Raw genomic sequence first — 19767 nt, 5'->3', positions numbered from 1 at the left:
TACCAGCAAGGGGTACATTAAGACTGGAGGCCACAAAAAAACGCACAGGGCTTTGAAGCCATAATCTTCTAAACAGCACTTTAGGAGCAGAAGAGTTAACACATTACCATAAATTGCCTACAAAGTTGCTTTGGTGAGATTTGAAACTTTGCTCTGGGGTGGTCTTGCTCTGAGGCAGAGGGATACATTTGATCACCCCATGGGGTCCCTTCTAATACCTATTTTTCTCACTGCTTAAATGAAAGAGAAAAGCCATTTCAATTGCTTTTAAAATTGAATGTTATGGAAATGGGGGCCCCAAAGTCCATCACACTGGAAGACAATTGCTACCCGTTCCCGGGTAGCAATCTGTGTAGCAACAGGAACAGCTCTGGTTTTAGGAATCTTGGGATTTCACCTGGACTTACAATTTTCACTTTTTTTGTAAAATTTAAATTGGAGAGTTTAAGTTTCTGTTTCTAAAATTTTCTTGAAGTTTTCTACAAAGCAATTACAACTTGAACCAAGAAGCAAGAATCCCCAACTCCCCCCCCCCAAAAAAAAAAAAACCACTCATTTCCTCATGGGGAGGAAGGAGCAAAGAAGCATTAAGAGAAAGGAATGTGGGGAAATTTTTAAAAATATACAGTTAGTACCTGGCTGCATTACTCAGTTAAAAAGTATTTAGCAAAGCTCTTCTTGCTGCCCAGATATGCATCTTATCACAGATAAGCCATTAGAATTCTAGAACCACATTTTTTCCTAAACACAAGCTACTGCTTAAGGGGAACTGACTTGGGCAGCTTTTCAAAATATGAAAGCTGAATTTTTCCCCAGGTAAAAAATGGAAACAAAAATCTTTTCTACTCCACTCTACTAAGTACTATTTTTGCTTAGTACAAAAAAAAGTCATCTTTAATCCTGGTTTAGCTTTTAATATTATATCATCCATTAAAATTCATAAAGTAGTTCATCCCAGGCAAAACAAACTACTCTTCACTCTTCTCCACAAATAGCACAGGAGGTGAAATAAATGCAGTTGCAATCGGAATAGCTTTTATCAAGGTAGGGCACACTACTCCATTATTACGGTGGCGCCAGGGAAGTGGTTAAGATCCGTAGCTTCTATTTACCCTCCCGTGTGGGGCACAGGCTGCAGCACTGGGGTCTGCTTTTCATTTCACTAAAATTGCGCCGCAGAGCACACATTGTACATGAAAATTCTAGTTTGCTTCTTCACTGATTGCCAAATGCATCATACTTTCAGACTTATGAGACTGATACCCTTTGGTCTGAGTGGGTAAGTGTGCTGTACCTGTAGAGCATACGGCTCTTACACATACAAGAAGAAAGTTTTATGTTTCTTCAGTAATTATGAGACCGGAGACTGATATCCACTGGCTGCTTTATGTGTGAACGTATCTTAGCCCTTTGAACTATGTAGAGAAACACAGTAGTTGCTATCATTACTCTATTTTAAAACTGGAAATGTTATAACAGAGGTAAAGTAAGTTGCCTCCTGCTCCCGGCTAAACTCTAAACTTGCTGAAATCTGTGCTTATCTCAGAGACCAGGGAGTTATTGGCGTATGTTCTTCTGTGGGGTCTTGTTATTTAGAAAACATTCTAGAGACCAAGACTTGTTGGGCCTGCTTCGCAGAAGCCCTTTGCTAAGTCTAGTCATTAGGTTCTAAGTTTTAGAAGCTAATGGTTTATAATTAACATTAAAAGTCTAATATAAATTTATTTTCCAATGTATACTTATTCCTCCTCTTAATAATTCTGTTGGATGGACAACAGTCCTATATAACACTGCTTTCAGTCATGGTTTGAACTTTTTAGAGCTGTCTTTCTTTCATAGAAACAATATTATTTTTCAAATCTAGACCTGAAAAAGTCATACCCTTTACAAGACAATCATTAGTGGGAAGCAATCCCCAAGTACATAAAAGTCAATGTTTTCCCAGGAATCCACAACAAGAAACACTCTCCTCATGTGCTGAGTTCATGCCTGTAACTGGACCTGGAGCCAAGATGAGCCTATGTTTCATCATACCATGAGGGATTCCTTGTGAAATGATAGAGCAATGCAGGGCCAGATGAATTGCACGATCCTTACATGGACCTAGTACATTTCCTAATACAATTCTGTGAAACATCACACCTTACTTGGGAAGAAGCTAAAGAATCCCAGGAAGAGATGCAAAAGAGTTTAAAGGACGGTATAATTCACTTAAAAATCACAACTTGTCAGATGGTTCTTACAGAAGTTAAAATTGGGCAATTAGCTCCAAGAGTCAACATGTATAAAATTACACAAGTAACACCTACAAATAAGGCCTAAGGGAGAGGGCATTAGCTTAAGCCTATCTGTTCTGCAGGACAAATCATCCCCATGAAATAATCATTCATTTTTATTTATAAAAAAAAATCCCTCTATTAAAAATCATTAAGCAACTTTGCACAACATAGCCGGAAATCAAATCTGTAAGACAGACCATAATGTCCTTTCTTATGATGAAGGTTTCGAAGATGGGTTTTCTTTAAAATACCAGAAATATCACTGTGCAAAGTCATTCCAAATAGATCATTTGTCAAACATTTGTTTCATCCAGACAATATTCTCGAACATTCTTCCTTCTAATCTAACAACACAAATTCCCATTTTCTCTGACTTCCATCCTTTTCTTAAAACTGTGTATTTTGATGAGATGTCGTGAGGTAAAGGAAAATGCAACAAATTTAATTAGGATTTGAAAACTTTAATTAAAACCCTTCACTCAGTTTTTTCATTTTTCTCCTAGCAAAAGGTTGGTATTAGGATTCAATGAACTAATGTATGTGAAGGTGCTTAGAGAGCTGTGAACCATTAGCAACTACAAGGTATTTTTTTTCTTTGTTCATTACAGCATGAAACTTAGGAAAATATGCCTCTGACAATTGGGGTTGGCCCAGACTCAGACAGAGGACAATGACCTTCATGGTTGCCTCTACTGGATTATCCAAAATAGGTCTGCACTAGGGAGATCATGCCATGGCTGGGTCAGCTGTGAGCTTTGTTTCCTATAGCTGGGCCATCTCCCAGTAAGTATTTGTAGGACATCTTTGTGGAGACTATCCAAGGAAGTCCCATATTCAAGATGACTTAAAATCTAAGTTCCTCACAATAGTTTAGCTCCTTGGTCTAGGATACTCCAAGAACATTGTAAAACTCTTCCCAAAATGTGAGTGAGCTACATACTGTAGGAGCAGAAGGGATTGCAGTCTCCCAGGCTTAACCTTGTCTTGTGTGTCCCATGAGTCACCAAGGACCTCTCCTTTCACCTCTGATGGGATTTTTAGTTTTGTTTTCAGAAGGAATCAGAGTTCAGGTCCCAGCCCAGATTTGTCTCAAAATGGGTTCCAAATGCATAGTGATTTCACAGAGACTTTTTCTTGATAATGTATAAAACTGAAGACAGTGTTGAGGCTGTCTCTGTGGTGTTTCCCACCTTTTTGCTCCAGTTTAGTTACCTGTATTGGGCACATGAACCTCTCTTGGGGTTCAATTGTAACTTCAATGGCCAATTCAACACAGTTCTAAGTCTCCAAGCTTGACATCATGCAGGGAGATAAATAGATCATCTTTTGTAGTTTGCTGTGTTGCTTTAACAGTAAAATGTAACCAATTGGCAGTGGCACAGATATAACACTGAGTAAAGCAAACCGAGTGACAGAGGAAGAGACAGGACACTCACCTCTGGATCTGGTGAGACAGCCAGTCAAACCACACTAGGAGAAATCTGGAAGTTTCTCACCAGGGAGCTACAGTGCCTACCCACTTCCTGTGTTCACCCCAACTACAAGTTTGGTTAGTCTTAACCCCCGATGAGAACAAACAAACACTGTGAAGGGTGTCCCAACTAGGAAACCTTAAACTTAGGATAAAGTAAATTACATACATTTTCTATCCCATATAGCATGACATATAGTGTTTTTATAAATACACACACAGTAAATTGAATATATATCATATATTGAATATATTCAATATTGATATATTGAATAGTATCTTAAGATTGTATGAAAAGAAATATCACTTAAGAACTAATACAACTTTGGCTCAGAAAACAATGAATACAGATTATCATGATCATCAGAACCATATGTAGAAAATAAGACTTCTCATATTCTACAAGATGAAGGCTGTTTAAAGACAAATTAACTGGGCATATTGAAAAGAGAAGATGGTCTTGCTAAGAGTCACATTATTATTAAAGAAGAATTTTAGACACCTCAGAACAAGAAAGGGTAAGGCCAGGCTGGTGTCCCCAGGTGCAGAGTCACCATCTGGATGGTTTCCACAAAAGAGTAAGGGTGTGGAGAACACCAAAAGTCTTCAACTTCTTTATCTAATGACCTAACCAAGTCATATACATACTCACAGAGTTCCTAGTTCTGTATTTTAGGAAATATTTTATAGATGAAGTTATCAATCAGTATGAGTAGGAAGGCAGCTTATACATGAACATGGTGACCCCTCTCACACAATGGCACTAACTTATCACAGCCTACAGACATTCAGACAGATTGATTTCCATTAAAAATAGATTTTAGAAATAATTTCTTTAAAACATTCTGTCAGCAGTTAAAGAACCTCCACCAATAGCTGGAGTGTGTGCCTGGTCCTCATTTGCAGAGTTCCTGTCACAGCTTCATTTCTCTATACTTCTATGCTGTGTTGATTGTTGATGAAATCATCTACGCATGACTATGACATTATATCCCATGAGTACTCTGAATTTGTGTTCCACGCTCACGCTCAACTTTTTAAACAACTTTGAAAGTTGATCTTAGTTGTATGGGTTATACCTGCCACAAACTAAACATGGAAAAATATATTTGCTTGTGGAGTTTATGTCTAAGCTACTGAACTTTCATCTAATGGTTTGTAGTGAAAGTAAGTTTAACACTTGATTTAAAGCAGTAATGCACAATAATGTTAACTAGAAGGTAGATTCAATTTTCCTTCCTAAAAAGTGGAACATTTTGAAGAAAATGAAAATGTGCCCATTTCTGGGAATTCACACAGAATTCTTTATCAGTCTCACTTAAAAGCTCCCTTCAAGGATTGTATTAAACTTAATTATGAAAGATTACAAATGAGATGATAATGTAATTGGTACCAGCTGCAGTCTGTATTGGAAAGCATAAATATAAATGAAATTATTTATTTTTTATTTACTATTCAAATGGCAATCCTCAAACTAGTGACAGTAACCAGGTAGTACTATTTCTGTTCTGAGGTGAACAGAATGTGTCTGTAGTGACAACAGTAGAGATAGCTATGTTGTTTCTTCAACCCTCAAGAACCCAAAGACTTGTAGCAACACAAGGCAGTTTTCTTTTCCCTAATTAGGAATGGACTGTGTTTCATCAAAACTAGTGATTTGGGATGAAATTCCCAGGCAAGTCTATGGAACTTTTAAAAATATCTATGCAACTTCTTGCTGAGAGTCATCATTAAAAATTTTTAGGACAGGACAAAGAACTGCAAGGAAGAGGTGAGAGCACCTGGGGAGGACGACTGGGCGGGGTGCTTAGCAGCGGAGCAGGACCCATGGCAGAGGCAGCGTTCAAGCTCCTTTCCCTCTCATCCTGGTATATCCGGTCTCTTTCGGCTTCTGGCAACTGTAAGAAATTCTGCATAGCCCGAAGGTTTACCAGCAGAGACTGGGATGCAGTCTTGGGGTCCTCTTCTTTTCGGAGGATTTCAGAAAGCAATCCCTACAGGGGAAAAGAGACACAAGGTGAGCTTGCTGCTTGCTCCAGCCAGGGTGAGGGGAGTGTCCTACCCCTTTCCATGCCCCTCAGAAAGGGGGCAGTCAGAGGCTTTGAATCTCTCTCTAGGAATCTATTAGCTCCAACAGCAATGGTGGAGAAGAGAGCCTCGATTGTATCCTTCATTTTATGAAGCATCTGCTTTACATGTAGCAGAAACTGAGCCGGCCTAATCGGTCTCCTCCTTTTGAGTAGCTTAAGTTGCTGTGAAATCTTTCATAGAAAGATGGCAGAGGAAGTTAGGAGTAAGTGAAATCTCCAGAGCAAACAGCATTGAATGGTACAGTTTTCAAGCTGCCAGACAAAGGCACAGGCAGCCAACAACAGACACAAAGCCATTTCCAGAAGAACGAACTGAGCACTTGAGGAAGATACCAGGAATGAAGCTGCAACACATCACCCAAGACTACTAAAACTTTGTTCAATTTGTTATTCCTTAATCTCCAAATAACAAAGTGTCACAGCTGGCCATTTGAATTTGCTGTTCAAAGAGAAACAGACCACTACAAGCAATTGTAAAATGTTCTTTACCATTCCAGTAGGTAACAGGTTGAAAAATCTGAACTTCAAAAACCTCAGATCATGCCTGAAATACACAACCACTCTTCCACACTGTAAAATTGTATCCCAAAATTTGACATATTGATGAGAGTATCATCAAATCTCTTGAAAACTAAAGATCACTATTAGTAACAGTGGAAACTCAAAAACTACTAGAAACTTCCCTTAAGTTTAAGAAAACACCTTAAGTTAAGGTGTTTTTCTTCCCTTAACAATGTAGTATTATTAAAAGTTTTCTTTTTCCTTTGGAAGAATTTGTTTTTTTAAATGGTTGGTGTCCTTCCAATGCATCTGGAGGACAGTATGAAGAAGATGTACCACAAAGGCTACTCTGGTCACGTGATAAGACTAAGTAGTTCCCTGTCCTCAACTTCACACATGCAGTAATGTGTGGGAAACTGAGATGCCCTGCTTCCATTACTTACACACATTAGCAACTAACTCACAGTAGTCACAATCAAGACTTCCGAATGACTGGACAAGCCACCTCCACCAAAACTCTGCAGAAATGGTCAAATGTGTGCATTTGAGTGAGAGAAGGCAAAATGGACACCCCAAAGTTTTAATATTTGAGGATTGTTATGGTTTATTGGAAGTATAAACCTGGTTTTCTTCCAAATTTCTCAAGTCATGTTGCCTGATATAGCACATGGATACAGATAGGATAAGAACATTGCCCATTTAAAATAATCATTTGATTTCTAAGCTGGTGTTTAAGAGGAAAAGAAACCTCCAGCAAGCTCTGGGAAATTGAGTCAATCATAAATAAATCTCTCAATTGGTCTACTGCAACCAAAGCCTGGACATGATATCTGAACTTTCATAAGAAATGTCACTTAAGACTGTCCTTTAGGTCACGACTAGTACCTGCGACTAGGTCTGTGTCTACTGAGAACCAAACTGAACTTAGATTCAGACAGGCAGGCAGCCATCCAGCTATTTAACCTGTACTGGGATATGTCTTATAGAAATGAATACACAAATCACAACAGTCATTGCTCCTGCAAAATATTCTATACTTAAAAAACAAACAGCAGCAGCCAAACCTTTGAAACCAGGCATGGTGGCATGGCTGTAATCCTATCCACAGGAAGGCCAAAACAGTAAGGCCATGCTTTTAAGGCCAACACAGTGAGACCTGGTCTCAAATAGATGAATAAATAAATAAAGGAAGCCAAGAAAAAAATGTGGCTAGTAAAGCAATATATAGCAACTGTATAGGAATGCAGAAGCAGACAGGAGCATTGAGTGTGTACAAAATGTCACGAAACCCTCAAGCATAAGAATATAGTTACTTCTGTCATCTTAGCCCAATGTCTTATACTTCTGTTATAAATAATACTAAACAATTATATGGATATAGACTGCAGAAATGAAAAAAAAGAACATTAGAGTATATTATAGTGGTCATGACAAGCTACCACTAACATTACTACAAAAGCAATGCCATGGCCCTTTCAGCCAAGCCACTCAGGGCCATCACTAAAAAGTCACCATTGCATGGTACTTGGTAAAACATCTATCTTTATAAGGCTACTGGCTATTCAGTAAAACATGTATGTATGTATGTATGTATGTATGTATGTATGTATGTATCAGGGCAAAAGATACCTTGTAAATATTTAGGTTTTTCCTACACCAGACCTCTTGAAATTAGACATCTAAAATCTCAAGAGGACAAAGTAATATATTCCATATCTCTATCTCTATTAAAAAATGTTCCACAGCAGAGAACTATAGTGAAAGTCAAACCCATGGGAAAAAACAAAAAAACACAGAAGCACTTTCTCTTAAGTCCTGTGAATAGAACACTGAGCTCGGGTGTGGCTCAGCTAAAAGACAGATTATCACTTGGGAGAAAATTTGGTGTGAAGTCAGCACACGTCCCCATGTGTAAGTACATGAGTGCTGCCTCTGTGGAACCCTTTCCCCCAAACTTAATCATCCCTTGGAGTGGGTGCAGGTTTCCTGCCTGGACTATGCCTATTTCCCAACAGTGTTCCAAACCCCAGGCTTTCAGAGAGCTTCCGGGCAGCCAGTGTAGACAGTATACTGGTTCAGAATTTTCTTTCTTTTCTTTTTTCTTTTTCTTTTTTTTTTTTTTTTTTTTTTTTTTTGGCCCAGAGCTTTCAATGAGGGGAGTGCCCCCTGGTGGAAATGCCTGAAAATATTGTCAGAAACCATATGATAATGTTAATTTTAAAAATTACTTAAGAGTAATGTAGAATAATCTGGATGCAAATAACTACTATTATAATTCAGATACTGGAGTGCATGCCTTGGCCCTGTTCAGGTTGCTGAATGGCTAATGAATTCAGTATGTATATAGTCCCTTTCTCTATTTTGTATCAGTCAGATCTAGTGTAGACAGGCCAGGAAAGGCCAAAGGTCATTTGTATTAATTCCTCATGATTGACTGATACAGACATCATTACCAACAATTCATCACACTACACAAATAGTATGTGAAGACCATGCTCCCTGTCACATCACAGAGGTACCAAATTAAAGTATACCCACTCTGTGTACCATAGGTACTCAATAAATGCACTGAACTAAATTAGGTAAAATCATTAGTAACCTTGTTTCTAAACAGAATCCAAAAACTTTTATGTTGTGAAGGGAGTTCCCAACATGCCATGGATATTAATTTCACTGGAAATAAGAAGCTGCCTTCTTTGGGACTTCACATCTTACAAATAATTAGATGCGTGTTGTATACATGAAAAGGTCAAATTACTCTGCATTGTCATTACTTAGTCGTTAAGTGAAAGCTCTTTTTTTTCAGTTAAAGAATTCATTTACTGATAAATTCCTAAACCTCTCTTTTTCACATTCCAACAAGAGTTATAAAACTTATTACAATTAAAATTCATTAGTAATTGTAAAAGAAGGAAAAAGCCTCCAATAAAAATTATCAGGACTTCCAAAGCTCATTAAGAGTTCTTTAAAACAGCAGATAAGTGCAAGAGACGATGGCCAATCTGAACAAAAAGCCTGCCTGGCCTCCAGCTTGTCTCCTCTCTGAACATAATCACTGATTAAAATAGATTTTATCAGCTCCGTGGAACTTCAAAGCCCTCAGAAAGAAAAAAATAATAATAATTTGAAGAAACCTCTCTCTTGAAGAGAAAGACAGAATATTTTCCAGGGTACCAGCCTGTTTGGTGAGCTCTCGATCACATGACCAGGTGAAAGACTACTTCCAAATTCCACCTGCTCGTGGAATCATGCCAAGCAAGTTATAAGTAGACACGTTCATCTCGGTCCCTTGGTAGACTCATCAAGAGCTGTCACGCCAGATAATGGTAGCTTTTTACCTTTTAGTCAATAGCGATATGGGCAGTGGACTTTTCTTAAATTACACTGTAGAATTATAGGAACACAGGAGCGATTTCTGTTATACTTAAGCAGGCGAATTTGTCTCTACCACATAATTCACAGAGCTCAAATTCAATAAAACATTATATGATGGTCCATTACTGTTATCAGTTTTGAATAATCCATCTTCATTCTTTATTTTACTGGAAAATAAAGTGTGCCAAAGACAGGAGGGAGGAGAAAGGGTGAGAAAAGTCACTGAGCAGGATCAGGGTAAACTCTGGGTTTATGTAAGTTTTTAAAGAAATACATTTGCTTGTATCATACCCTTTAAAGGACAGTATTCCAGAGAGGTGACTGAAATTCACTTCAGGCCATAGGTTTCCATTACAAAGACATCAAGTAGACATAAGTGAATGAGCAGCATATGCTAAAAGCTACTATCTTCAGTAGCAATTAAATAACATATGCCATCATTCAGAAAGGGAGAATCACCTAAAACAAGCAATTATATACATTTCACCATACATTTTCAGAAATGGTAGACTTTTGAACGTCCCATGAGACAGTCTTGAGAGGACTGTGGTTTAATTTGGGAACCCGTTTGAGATAATGAGGGATTCTCATGAGTTAAAACAGGAAGTCCAGGGTTTGAAAGTTACTCAGAACTGTCAATGATTAAAAAAATCCTCAGTCCCTAACCATGCCACCTATTACACCAGTGTTTTACCATAGTCTGTATCGGGTGCAGTGAGTGCAGTGTCTTTCTCTACCCATATCAGAATTTTACCTTTTTATTCCCACATTTTATAGTAATGTTTGAACTCGGGTTGGAAGTGCTTACTGAAAAAACAGCACACCGACTTGAGCTGTGCGATGTAACTGCAGAGCTCTTGTCGCTACATATGCATCAGTGTGTGTATTTTCGTACTCCACACTCACACCCTACTCTCACTCTGCACCTGCTTTTATTGAAATGCATACACTCTGAAATAAACACACTACATGCATTCATATGAATGTATAATCACTGAACTAAATGCAGCTGTGTGTGGGCGCGTGTATATGATTTTTAAGTATGACCACTGAAAAATACATACATGCTTGCGTGTGCAAAAGCTGGTTCAATGAACATCTAAATACCCACACAAAACAACTCATATTTAAATAAATAAATAAATAAATAAACAAATAAATACAGCTCCAAACAAGGCCCAATATCTTCCACTGAGAAATACCAACTACTAATACAAAAAGGTTAAACCTATTTATTAACAAATAATTCTGGACAGTAACTTTTCTTTCTATAAATTGTCCATTTAGAGGCATAAAAAGTGGTATCTGGATGAAACTATACCATGTTGTCCATGCTCAGAAAAATGAACTCACTAATCCTCATCGGAAGCACAGAAAACAGCCTTTTTAAAGACACTAATTCATACAACCAGAGAAAATTCACCACTTACTGCAATAAATCCTACAGATAACCACAAATGTTGTGTGTAAGGACCAAGTACAGACAGACAGACAGATAGCACTTCACAGCCATGATGAGGAAGTGTGCCGAGTCCCCCCTCCACTCTTCTCACACACACACATACACACACACACACACACACACACACACACACACACACACACACACACACACAAACACACCACATATCCTGTGTGTTTTAGTATACAACTATTTGCTCAATTTTTCAAGGGCTTATCAGTAAATCTATAATCTGCTTCTGTGTCAGTGCTGTCTTTGTCTAAAGACCTTTAATTGAATTCAACAAACATTACCCGACTTTTATGTAGAGTCGCAGTTTTTGGTCCAGGACTAAGCATTACTAGTAATTACTGTATTTACAAAATAAAGAATGCTACCACAAATCAGAATTTCTAGAGGGTGGCTTTTGATTCACTGATTTTTTTTAAAATTATTGCTCCCAACTGAGTTAAAGGGTCATATTAAATTTACCAGCTAAGAATGAACACAATTTTAAAGCTGTAAAAACACAGATCTTAGTTAAAAAATACAAAGTTTTAACCTAAGACAACACAGTGCAAAAGCCACCCTTTTAAAAACAACAATAATGACTAGAAAAACAGCTGTAGAAAATTTGAAGGAGCCCTATAAAACCCCACCATGTCTTCTGACCCTCAGTCTAACCAAAGCCAGTCAAACACAAATCACAGCTGGCATTCTCCTAGGCTCAGCAACTGCCAACAAGGAATTAATACTAAATTACTTTTGTATCAGAATTGTATCCTCACAATCATAATAAACAAAATAAAGATGAAAAGAAACAAAACTTGAAGATGAAAGGAAAATGAGTCAGACAAAAAACAAAAAAAGAGAAGAGGAAGAGGAAGAAAAAGAAAAAAAAAACAAGGTAAAAACAAGAAAACTGAGAAGACATTACAGCCTCAAAGTTAAATGTTCCTCTTATTTTAGTGTGCCTTGGCTAAAAATAAACATCACGTGTATTATGTTAACATCTAAACAAATAAAACCTTTATAAATACTAGAGATACTATTCTTGCAGAGAAGATTGTGTCTCACAGGAATTTGCCCAGGAGGGAAAAAGTGTAAACACTGGGGATGTTTGTAGGCCTCAATGGGAAGTCTAAACTAAATGCCTGCAGCCAACCCAGCACATGGCCTGATATAGACACAAGTGAATTGCCACCAAGCCACACCCATCCCACCACTGTCCATTGCTAGTGATCTACAGTGTGATCAGAGTTTATGACCTCAAATATTTACTATATAGACACATAAAAAAAAAAGAAAGAAACATGATTTCTCTGGTGTGAGGTAAAATCTGTCAAAATAAACCAGGAACTCTGGACAAAGGGCAAAAGGGCATCAGAAGAAGAGGTGCTTAGAAGCATGGCCAAGCCTCACAATGTGTACACAAAGTACCATAAGAAACCACACTTCAGAGCCAGGCGGTGGTGGCGCATGCCTTTAATCCCAGCACTCGGGAGGCAGAGGCAGGTGGATCTCTGTGAGTTCGAGACCAGCCTGGTCTACAAGAGCTAGTTCCAGGACAGCCTCCAAAGCCACAGAGAAACCCTGTCTCAAAAAACCAAAAAAAATAAAAAATAAAAAAAATAAACACCCACATTTCAGCTGGGAGGCAGTGGTAGCTGTGGTGGCACAGGACTTTAATCCCAGCACTGGGGAGGCAGAGGCAGGCAGATCTCTGCGAGAAAGAAAAGAAACCACACTTTGTACAATGCATATAACTCTACCACAAACATGGGGGAAAATAAGAATGAGGTGTGGAGAACATGAACAAATCATGGAAGAAGGCTAAGAAACGGCTGCAGAGAATTAAATGCAATCACTATTAAGCTGCATAGTATCAAAAGAGTTGAAGAATTTCAACAAAGCACATTAATGTATTTAAGCTTGATATGAACAGAAACATAGAAACAACACTAGGCTAGCCACTTCCTCACCTTCTATTACTAACAGCTTACCATTCCATGAGGAGAATACAGACAATGCCAGGATGTGCCCTTGGAAGAGGAGCACGGCACAGGGACAGAAGTGATGGCACAGGGACCACACTTAACAGAGGTGCCATGTTAACAGAGGTTGACAAAGAGTAAAGGAAAAACATGAGCTTAGATAGGGCTCAGCAAAGACACAAGAGGAGGCAGTAGAACAACAGAACAAAACTGACCTGAGTTCTGTTAAATGCCACTCGTGCAAACACTGCCTGGGAGATTCCCGCTCGCTTCAGTTCATCCCGCACCCACTGGTAGATTTCTGAAGAGACCTCCGTGTTCGTGGAAACCTGCTGCTCCAAAGGCTTATTCATAGACCTACTGACAGGGGGAGGGTGGTTCAAGTACTGTTGGTTTAAGGACTGCTGGGCTAAGAGTCTGTTCACCGCATACTGCTGGTTCAACAACTGGGCCATCACCAGCTGCTGGTTGACTAGCTGAGGACCGATAGGTGTTGACACCAGCCCAGGGTGCAGGTTTGGAAGAGGGGTCCGGACAGAGGGCTGGCTGCCATGGGAGAGCTGTGCGGGAGATGGAGGCTGCTCAGCTGTGTTCCCTGGGACCGGCTGCTGGCCAAAATTGACGTGGTTGGTGCCTTGTTGAGATAGTTCAGACAGACTATCCATTTCAACTAAAGTAGAAAAAAAGGAAAATCAAGTTCAGACAGCAATAAGAAACTTTCTGATCATTTCCTAACATGAGAAATACAAAGAAAGCCCGGGTGGTGATGGCACATGCCTTTAATCCCAGCACTGGGGAGGCAGAGGCAGAGGCAGGTGGATCTCTGTGAGTTTGAGGTCAGCCTGGATCTACAGAGTGAGTTCCAGGACAGCTATGGCTGTTACACAGAGAAACCCTGTCTGAAACAGAGAGAGAGAGAGAGAGAGAGAGAGAGAGAGAGAGAGAGAGAGAGAGAGAGAGAGAGCGCAGTGAAGAATAATGGTGCCAAGATAACTAAGGACACAAGCTCCCAGGCCACGGCTGTGTTTCCCTCTACAGACAATCCCACACACTAAGGGCAGGACAGCGCTCCTGTTCTTGTTTTGAAATGCAGCTTAAATTTACAGCAGTGGTTATCTACCTGTGGGCCGAGACCTCTTTGGAAAACCTCTATTTCCAAAATGACTTACAATACTATAACAAAACTGCAGTTATGAAGTAGCAACAAAAAATAATTTTATGATTGGGGTCATAATAGTATGAGGAACTATATTAGGAAGGTTGAGAACCACCCATTCAAGGCATAAAATTACTACATCCACATTTTTATATTTGCTTAGGGATCAAACTATTACTGATTCTCAGTTACAAGTACAAGAAGGCTTACAAGCAATGACTGTTTCTTTTAAGATGGCTACAAGAATATTGTAGGCTTAACAGCAACGAGAAACCGTGAGCTAAACTAAAAGTGGATAAACTATGATTAAAACACAAAAATATTGGATATACTTCCATATTATGTTAAATCTAGCAATCCAGGCAAAAGAAAGAAGAAGGCTACAAAATAAGCGTGTAATAAGGTGGGCACAACAGCTGGCTGCCACTCTCGGAATCACATGTGGTTTGTTTCATTTAAGTCCAATCATGGACACAAGGGTATCAGCAAATACTTCTCAGGACAAAGCGAAGACATAGAGTAAGCCAGCACACCCGGTGTGGCTAAGGCTTGAATGCTTTTAATAGAAGTGTGGTTCTCACCAGATGCTAAGGATGGGGCAGAGAGCTGTCCTAGTACAATGGTGATGCTGTCACGTTTCTGTAATTTATTTCCACCTCCCCAGAATGAATTCCTCTCCCTTGGCTAGAGCACTTGTGTGGATTGGCTAGGAGTCAGCTCTAAGTGTGCCAAACGCTGTGCTGTTACACATAAGAGACTGGAGGGAGGCTAAAATGAGAGTGTAATATAAACAGGTAAGCCTTTTCAAATGTCCACCCTTCTTATGGACAGACTCATTTCTCTTTTCATTAAATGTGCAGATTTTATAATCAGAGGAACTGGTCATATTGTTTTACTCCAAGATGTATGCAGAATATAACTGAGAAGGGAAAGAAACCTTCAGTTTCTACCAGTGATATCAGCCCAAGCGGGCCATTCACATGAAACAGTAATTCAAGCAATTATTCCGAAACTTGATGCATTGTCTTCATTATAGCCCTAAGCTATAAAAGGCAAAGAATCTGTTTTGGTAGATGGATGGCCTTTCTTCAAATATTAAAAGCTAAAATATGCTCAAAACTTGGGTCTCGTCGCTAAGTCTTTAGGAAAAGTTATTATTGTTGTTACTATTAAGTGAATGGAACGGTGATAAAGATTTATAATAGGGCATACTGCTTTGTATATGAAATACCCTATTTCTGTTTAATTTTAAGATGGATTGTTTGGAAGGTACACTTTGTGAAAGAAGAAGGTACATTAACCTTAAGCATAGTGTTTGCTCCTGCAGCACTGACTGACTCACAAAGAGAAAATGCCAGACTCCAAACGATCAGCACAGCATGCAACCGTGACCTGTCGTTTTACACCTCAGCTCATCCTGATGCATGTCTTATGTAACAAATGTTGACCTAATGCAGCATGTTCAGAGAGGGTGCTAGGCTGGAACTGAAAGTTCAGAAATGACAGTGTTGGTTCTGTTCCAGATAGGAAAGGAGTGAGGTCACTAAAGGGCCTACCCATGGGATCTGGAGCCATAAAAACCACTCCATCTCAATGGTAAAAACAGAACAGTGTTTAGTAAGTTGAATGCAGTTAAATATCGTTCAAAAGCTGGTGTGAAAACAGGCCCTTCCTCTTTTTTTGCAAACAAAAGCAAAAATCCTTAAAGCATGATTATCTCTGTGAGAAATCACAGCTGATATTAGTTATTCAAGGCCTGGTTAGGTCTTCACTGAGATGTTACAAAATGACAGCTCCCCTCCTCACGCCTCGATTTCCTGCATGTCTGACAACCAAGTCAGTGTGGCTGATTTAAACACAAACATTTATTGAATTTAATTATCTCATTATACTCATACCCACTCCCCCACCCCCAAAGAAACATTCTAAATTGATCTCTAATTGGGCAATCAAAAGATCTGGCTTTCGATGTGACTTTGATAAACCCCCAAATGACATGCAATGGTATGTTGCCACGGCAAGAGGGTGGGCTTTTTCTTTTCTTCTTTTCCTTTTTTTTTTTTTTTTTTTTTTTTTTTTTTTTTTTTTTTTTTTTTTTTGCTTACCCATCATATCCTTTGTCTTCTTGAAATGTTTGTACCACCTTCCAAATTCTTGACATTTTGCTGCTGAGACATTTGCATAGTACGTGCTGTTCACAATGGAGGAGATCATACTCTGTGTAGAGAGGGAATAACATGTATAATGTTCACATGGCACAAGGCGGGTACCACAACTTTAGCTGTGCAGAGCTATACCTGCTCCCAATTTCTCCAAATCATCTGGGACCAAAGCTTCAGCTTCTTAGAATTCGTTATATAGATCATCAAAAGCTTACTTAAGCTGCAAGCAGCCCCCACACCAGTGTCTGCTCTAGCACTATTTGCCCAATCTTCATCCACACAAATGTGCACCCATCCCAATTAATCCAAACTCACAAAACTGATATTAGGATATTTTGTAGCATGGTAACTGAACCCAAGATGTTTGCTACCTGAAGCAGAGTCCAGGCACCAGAGCCATGGACACTGCTGGGAAGCTTGTCTGAAATGTAGTTTGGAGCTCTTGCTACGACCTCCCGATCAACATCTGGATCTCACAAACACCCCTCAGCATGGCTAGACATGATCAGGTAGGAGAAATGGTTTTTGTATTTTCATGTTCACTGTATGGACTTCAGCTGCTGGTGAGGTTACAGTGCTCAAAGGTCACACATTGAGAGGCAAACTATCTCAGAAGACCAGCATCTTCAGACTTGATGGCTGGCTCTATCTAGTAAAGCTTGAGTTGTGAATTTCAAATGATCAGAAAATATATACATTTTGTGCTGATTAACATCTTAAGAGTCCCATCCACAAAGAAAAAGAAATGCGTATTTGTCATTTTTCTCTTGGAAAAAAAAGCCTTGAATAACTGGGCATTGTGGTGTTTGCCTTTAATTGCAGCACTTGGGAGGCAGAGGCAGGCAAATCTCTATGAATACTAGAGCAACCCAAACTTCTAAGTTCCAGTCCAGCTCAGACTATATAATGAGACCCTGACTCAAAGAAACAAATATAACAGAATTGAAAATATCCAGCCATATAACAAGTAAAAATAGGAGACAATGATGTTAATGTATCACTAATGTTTAAAATAAAGAGTAAAAAACACAACCACATTTTCAGTAAACAAAAGCATATTTTTCCAGATAATTTTGGCTACAGTAATTCTGTGACTTAACTCCTAGTTCACCTAGAGTCTCTAATAGCTAAATTAACTCCCTATTGAGTCTTAGGAGTGAGGCTGAAGCATCAAGCCTCCTGGTCCTGACAGCAGAAACTTAAGAGCTTACATTTCAGACCTGATTGGTCTACAGAGAAACAGCTTACAGAGAACTCCATTGTTGGGAGGCAACGAACAACCTGAAAAGCCAGTTTGGGGACAAGAATATTTTTATATCATTATCTTCTTTAAGCTACTTCAAATGTAAAGCTCTTTGGGCTATTATTAACTCTGACATCCGTCACCACGTTAATTTAGTAGCACACACATTCCTGTAATGTGTAAGTTTGGGGGTCTTCTAAAGAACTAGGAGTGATACATATGCTAGAGGTGCATTATTTATGTAAAACACAGTCATCTCTCCAATGAGGCACCGTGATAGCTTTTCCCCCCACACTTTCTACTTTATCGTCATTTTTACATTTTATTTCTCTAAAAAGACATTCTTAATGTGCTCTCGAAGACCTGCCATTAATCCAATAGCTTGCAATTTCACTAAGAGCCTCCCCCAGTCCACAGTGCAAAAAGACACTTAGCAAGGTGCCAAAACCAGAGAGAGAGGATGACTACCTGACACGGTGAGCAATCCACTGGCTTCCATCTCACTTACTCTCCTGTATCAAGGGATCAATAATGTGGGGCTCTAATAAAACTATTGTGATCACTGGTAGATAAAAGTGAGTCTGCAGACAGATGACAGCTGATGTTCTTTCACTCTGACCCAATTTCTGAAAACATTATTACTCTTTACCTAGTCAGTTTGACACCTTCCTGTTACTACAACACAGTATGGAAGGCCATCCTTTTGGAAACGCACAGGCTTCCTATATTCTGCAGAGGTCTTCACTTAGTACCCGTTCTACTTTGTTTCCCGAGTTCTACATATTACATATGCTTGTTGATTCACTGGCTGATATAGAGGACACAAGTTGGGTAAGACACAGCCTCACAGCCTCTGCCCCAAAAGTTTGTCACCTATTAGGAAGTAGGTGATGTATTAGGTCATTTCAATAGAATGTGACTCTTTGTACCAATAGTGGGAGGAAAGGGGAGAGTGCTTAATGTGGGTGAAAAACATCCTGAAATACTTCAATAAAATTAAAGCTCATATGCAAAAGTGTTATGCAGTTCATTATTATCCATATGTAGAAAATAACATCCATATGTGCCCCATCTTCAAAGCTCCACTGCCCCTCATAACCCTAATCTGTAGGCTATGTCCTAAGTGATTTTTCTGTTTGTAAAAATACCCTCTGTTCCTCCCTCCTTACTTCCTCACTGGCTTTTATTATCTGATAGCGCAGAGCTGCCAAAAGATGCCTTCAATGCTCCACTGAGAAGGCCTAGCAGCAAAGGTGCCGGCTAACCCTGATTAGAAGGCTTCAATCCTCAGGACTTACATAACAGACAACTGAATCCTAGACATTTTCCTGTGACCCCCCTCCCCCCCCACACACACACAATTAGGACACTTTAAATAACAGAAGAGTAACAGATAGAACTTTCAAAATGAGTCTTTTTGTGTACATGTGGATATGTGGAAACTGGAGGTTAGTATCCGATGTCTTTCCTAGGCACCCTCCACCATATTTCCAGAGACAGTCTCTCACTAAATCTAGAGCTCATGGATTCAGCTGACTGACCGGCCACAGGGTCCCCCTGTTCCACCCCTTCAGCACTGGAACTGCAAGCTGCTGCTCAAGGCTCTTCATGTGTGCGCTGGGGATGCATCTCAAGTCTTCGTGCGTGTGCAACAAGCACATTACCATCTGAGACGTCTCCCTATCTCCACAGGACTGAAGGACGCACTGATTAAACGTGGGCAAGGGAAAGCAGGGCAAACAGAAGGGAACACCTTCCCATTTGTTTCTACACCTCAGCTCAGTGAAGCTGGGGTGCATCTCACAGCACATACCAGGAAGACGCACCTAAACCTCACACCTGGACGAAGTGCCAGGCTCCTCCATCTCAGCTTAGGAGCTTCAGGCTCTAAGGCTGATTCTGCCAGGCCTTTCCACCTTCCTGAATTAAAACAGGCTGAGCCATTGCAGCTACCACTCCCTACACTGAGAGTTCTCTAGACTTATCTCCAGACAGCCTGGATGCTCAGCATACGGCTGAACACACCTGGTGATGGCAGGCCACCGAAAGAAGCCA

At 39.6% G+C, this 19767-nt stretch overlaps 1 protein-coding gene across 3 annotated transcripts in view; it reads right to left on the bottom strand.

The window, feature by feature from the left end:
* The window catches only part of Satb1 (SATB homeobox 1), a 68390-nt gene that overhangs the window by 29108 nt on the left and 19515 nt on the right, over positions 1-19767 (bottom strand). For all 3 annotated transcript variants that reach the window (XM_035451731.1, XM_035451732.1, XM_035451733.1), the window contains exons 5-7: positions 16413-16524; positions 13367-13821; positions 5532-5744 (exon numbers count right to left, since the gene is read on the bottom strand). In XM_035451731.1, the coding sequence (XP_035307622.1) occupies positions 5532-5744; positions 13367-13821; positions 16413-16524 (780 nt within the window). The remainder of the gene's footprint in view (positions 1-5531; positions 5745-13366; positions 13822-16412; positions 16525-19767) is intronic.

This window comes from Cricetulus griseus (genome assembly GCF_003668045.3).
Source record: "Cricetulus griseus strain 17A/GY chromosome 1 unlocalized genomic scaffold, alternate assembly CriGri-PICRH-1.0 chr1_0, whole genome shotgun sequence".
In the NCBI taxonomy this organism is placed as follows: domain Eukaryota; kingdom Metazoa; phylum Chordata; class Mammalia; order Rodentia; family Cricetidae; genus Cricetulus; species Cricetulus griseus.
The sequence above is the reverse complement of the archived record's forward strand: the minus strand, read 5'-3'. Positions and strand labels throughout refer to the sequence as shown.